This window comes from Dendronephthya gigantea, unplaced genomic scaffold, assembly GCF_004324835.1.
Source record: "Dendronephthya gigantea isolate DGI-Jeju-01 unplaced genomic scaffold, DenGig_1.0 000001F, whole genome shotgun sequence".
NCBI lineage: Eukaryota > Metazoa > Cnidaria > Anthozoa > Malacalcyonacea > Nephtheidae > Dendronephthya > Dendronephthya gigantea.
The window spans coordinates 5,246,511-5,250,148 of NW_021163011.1; the positions used below are offsets into that span (position 1 = coordinate 5,246,511).

Below are 3,638 nucleotides of genomic sequence, written 5' to 3' on the forward strand. Positions count from 1 at the left end.
AACACTTATACCAGAAGTCTCACTCTTTGCAATTTGCTTATGTTTTCGTGTACGAAATTTTTCCTGATTTAGTAGACATACGCAGCCCAAGCAAACAACGTTGGTTTGTAAGGTTACGTCAATTCATTGTATCAGTGTATATCACCGAGCTTAAATATAGCTCAGTGGAGCATATTGTTTGCAATATTGTTTGCAATATTGTTTGCTGGGCCACTCTATGGTCACAGAGGACCAACACAGAGACCAAGTAGGTCCCCTCCTCGGTCCCCTCTGTGCTATGGTTTAGATCAACTTGCGTTTAGCGCAAGACGGAAGTGACTAACTGGTGAAACCGTGAAACGTGTTCTGATTTAAATATTCTTTTACCCGTTTATATACTTACAGCTGTTATTTAAAAATGCAACTACGTTCGGCTCTGTTTTGTGTAATTGTCTTCGTTTTAGTTCTGGTGACCTTACAGCTTTACTACCTGCTTGTTGATGAAGAAAATACTATCAATTTCTCTGATCATCCTTATGATCAGAGGTATGGTTCGGATAACATGAATCAGGATTATTCATTGGCAAGAGAACACGACGAGAAGGACGGATTTGAAAGTGATATTACTGGTACGTAAATATGACAAGTGAAAGTAAAATGAAATGCAGACTGCAGTTAGATCTCAAAGGATATTTATGTATGTTTAACTACATTGATGGTATCATGGTATGTCATGATATTGAATGATGATATATTTGACAGCAGTAGAATGAATATAATATTAGATGCAGAGCAATCAGAAAGATAGTGAAGCACAAGTGTGCAAATCGATGCCAAATTCACTTTCCTGGGGTGGGAGCTAAGTGTTCATTTTTCTTAAAAATAGGAAGGTTTGTTATGGCACCACGGCCATGTTTGCAATAAGTATAGGACTACTTTTCTATCAGACTTTATTAGGGTTGCTAATAGTAACTATGTAGTAGGAACATAATGTAGATACCATGATTTTACCATCGACAAATGAAAATGTTGGCATTTGACTGTGATAAAATCATAATTAAAACCACATATGTTTTTATATATGCAGAGCTTTTTGTCTGTTAACCTGGGTCTTAATAGGTTACTTATTGATGACTAAATGACATCATTTACTTATTGATGACTCAATTGTTGACAAAATTGTCTAACTTTTGCAATTGTTCTGAATTTTCCTGAATATATAAACTGAATTATTATAACTCTACAGTATTAATTTAAAGGCATGCAAATGCATCCTAGATATAAAATAGTATTGCATGGCTAAAAAATATATAGAAAAAATTAGTTACTCATATATGTTATTTGTGATAAAATTAATTAATTGGTTAAGTCACATATGGGTACAACATAATTTCTATTGGTTCTCATGGTGAAAATTTAATACAGTATATGATGGGGGGCATGATACAAGACAAAGAAACAATATTGTAAACAACTTTTTAAAACTGAACAGTACAATAAAAGTAGACATATTCATATCAAATAGAACTGCATGTTCCAGCTATCTATACTTTCTTAGCACATACTACTTAATCACCATGTGAGTTGAGTTCTAGTTATGTTAAATAATCTGTGTTTCCCAATAATGGATTAGGTCATGTGGTCAGGTGAAGGCATGTCAGACATAGTAATGATTGCAATTCCGCATTCCGGATCTGCATTCGGGTTCCGCGTTTTATCCCGAACAACGTACTGGCCAACAAACATTTCATTTAGCTGAACTTAGGGTCACGAGCTGCCTATGATCTTCAACAAGTGAAGATAACAGGATCAACAGCCTAGTGACAGAACCTGTTTAATTGGATTAATTTTAGAAGATGATGAACCAGTTCATTTTAATTACGGTAGAGATCAAAGTCATGAGGATAGTCAACCTATGGAAAAAGATATTCCAATTTTACTCTGGTGGACACCTTTCTCTTTGTCAAATGAAATACGAAAATGTAGTATGGGTGAATGCTATACGACAGTGCATCGTACAATGAAAAATGACAGGCGAACTCAAGTGTTTTTATTTTATGGAACGGATTTCAATGTCAACGATATACCACTGCCGCGAAAAGGTAAAACATCTGATTAAAAATTAGACGTCAGAAAAAAAGCGCAGGCGCAGGCCAGCTTTGCCACAAATCTGCGCCCTGCCACAAATTGAGACTACTTAGCCAGCACTAGTATAGAGTTTTCGCTTTCTTGGTCTGGGTGCATGTAGCTTGATCTGGAAGAATTTGATCTTACTAAACACTAGCATTACTGATAAGACACGCTATATTTTTCCCTGTATATGTTCTGTAAGTTTTCTGTTAGTTTCAATACGATTGTTTAATATCGCGCAATTTTGGGCCGTCTATGGCTATGGTTTCACACAGTTGTATTACTATTGGCAGTATTGTGTCATGAGCAATGGTATTTGAATATTTTTGATAGATGTAAACAATGTTGCTAAAAAATCATAGAAATATTACTTGCCAGCCATTTTGCAGGCAAGCTCAGTCTACAAATGAGACAATCTGTGGATCATCTTGCAATCTTTTATAGCTAATCACGAATGGGCTCTTTTTCATGAAGAATCTCCAAAGAATAACGCAATTTTGTTTCACGAAGATACAATCGTACTATTTAATCACACAGCCACATTTCGTCGCCATTCAGACTTCCCTCTTGTCACACAAAGTCTGGATTCAATCGATATTTTGGAACAAAAACCATGGTATTCGCTGGATGACAAGAAAAGTGATAAAAACATGGCTTCTGTTGTTTACGTGCAGAGTTCCTGTAACGCTCCATCAGACAGGGATACTTATGTCCAAGAACTAATGAAATACCTAAAAGTTGATTCATTAGGCCAATGCCTTAACAATAAAGAACTCCCTCAAGAATACAAAGATACTTTGACATTTTCAAACAAAGGTTTTTACAAAATAGTCGGCAAATATAAATTTACATTAGCTTTTGAAAACGCGATTTGTGATGATTATATTACGGAGAAATTATGGAGACCCCTTGAGACTGGGTCAGTTCCTATATATCGTGGTTCGCCGTCCGTGCTTGATTGGATGCCAAATAATCATTCTGTGATTTTGGTGGATGACTTTTCCAGTCCGCAAGAGCTGGCGGAATATATTAAAAAACTCGACAATGATGATGCCGCGTATATGAAGTACTTAGATTTCAAACAGAAAGGTGGTGTGACAAATACAAGACTTCTAAAACATATGAAAGAAAGAAAGTGGAACATGGTTAGTGGAGAAAGTGATTTTTTGGCTGCTTTTGAATGTTTGGTTTGTGACAGACTACATGAGAATTTAAAAAGACAAAAGTCCGGCTTACCCATGGCGAGACATGTGGCTGACCAGAATCACTTTGGTTGTCCCAGACCAGTTCAGTTCAAATACCCTTTAGTTAAAGGTGTTGAACAGCCAGAGCGAGATATTTGGAAAAGGGAGTTTGATGATTATAGGAGCGTAGCTAAAGCCTTAAACAAGGCTGTTCGTGAAGGTGAAAAGCAGTTCAAAAGCGACCTATATCATTAAGCTTGTCGTAGGTTGTATATACATAGAAACGATATGCATGTACATTGACGTCGTTCATATTTGATTATAAATTATATTGTAAATTATATA

The 3,638-nt window shown here is 36.0% G+C and overlaps 1 protein-coding gene across 2 annotated transcripts; it reads left to right on the forward strand.

The window, feature by feature from the left end:
- LOC114530029 (alpha-(1,3)-fucosyltransferase 10-like) lies at positions 1-3,638 on the forward strand. 2 transcript variants are annotated; one of them, XM_028551613.1, is made up of 3 exons: positions 1-608; positions 1,833-2,081; positions 2,554-3,638. In XM_028551613.1, the coding sequence occupies exons 1-3, from the start codon at positions 398-400 to the stop codon at positions 3,546-3,548; spliced, it is 1,455 nt and encodes a 484-aa protein (XP_028407414.1). In that variant the 5' UTR covers positions 1-397; the 3' UTR covers positions 3,549-3,638. The 2 variants fall into 2 exon arrangements, with proteins under 2 accessions (XP_028407414.1, XP_028407421.1); XM_028551620.1 differs by having other exon boundaries at positions 519-608; positions 1,867-2,081.

Bases quoted from the DNA above. Each gene is read 5' to 3' on its own strand.
- LOC114530029 (XM_028551613.1), top strand. From the start codon at position 398: ATGCAACTACGTTCGGCTCTGTTTTGTGTAATTGTCTTCGTTTTAGTT. The intron at 609-1,832 runs GTACGTAAATAT...GATTAATTTTAG, and splicing joins ATTTGAAAGTGATATTACTG to AAGATGATGAACCAGTTCAT. The intron at 2,082-2,553 runs GTAAAACATCTG...AATCTTTTATAG, and splicing joins TATACCACTGCCGCGAAAAG to CTAATCACGAATGGGCTCTT.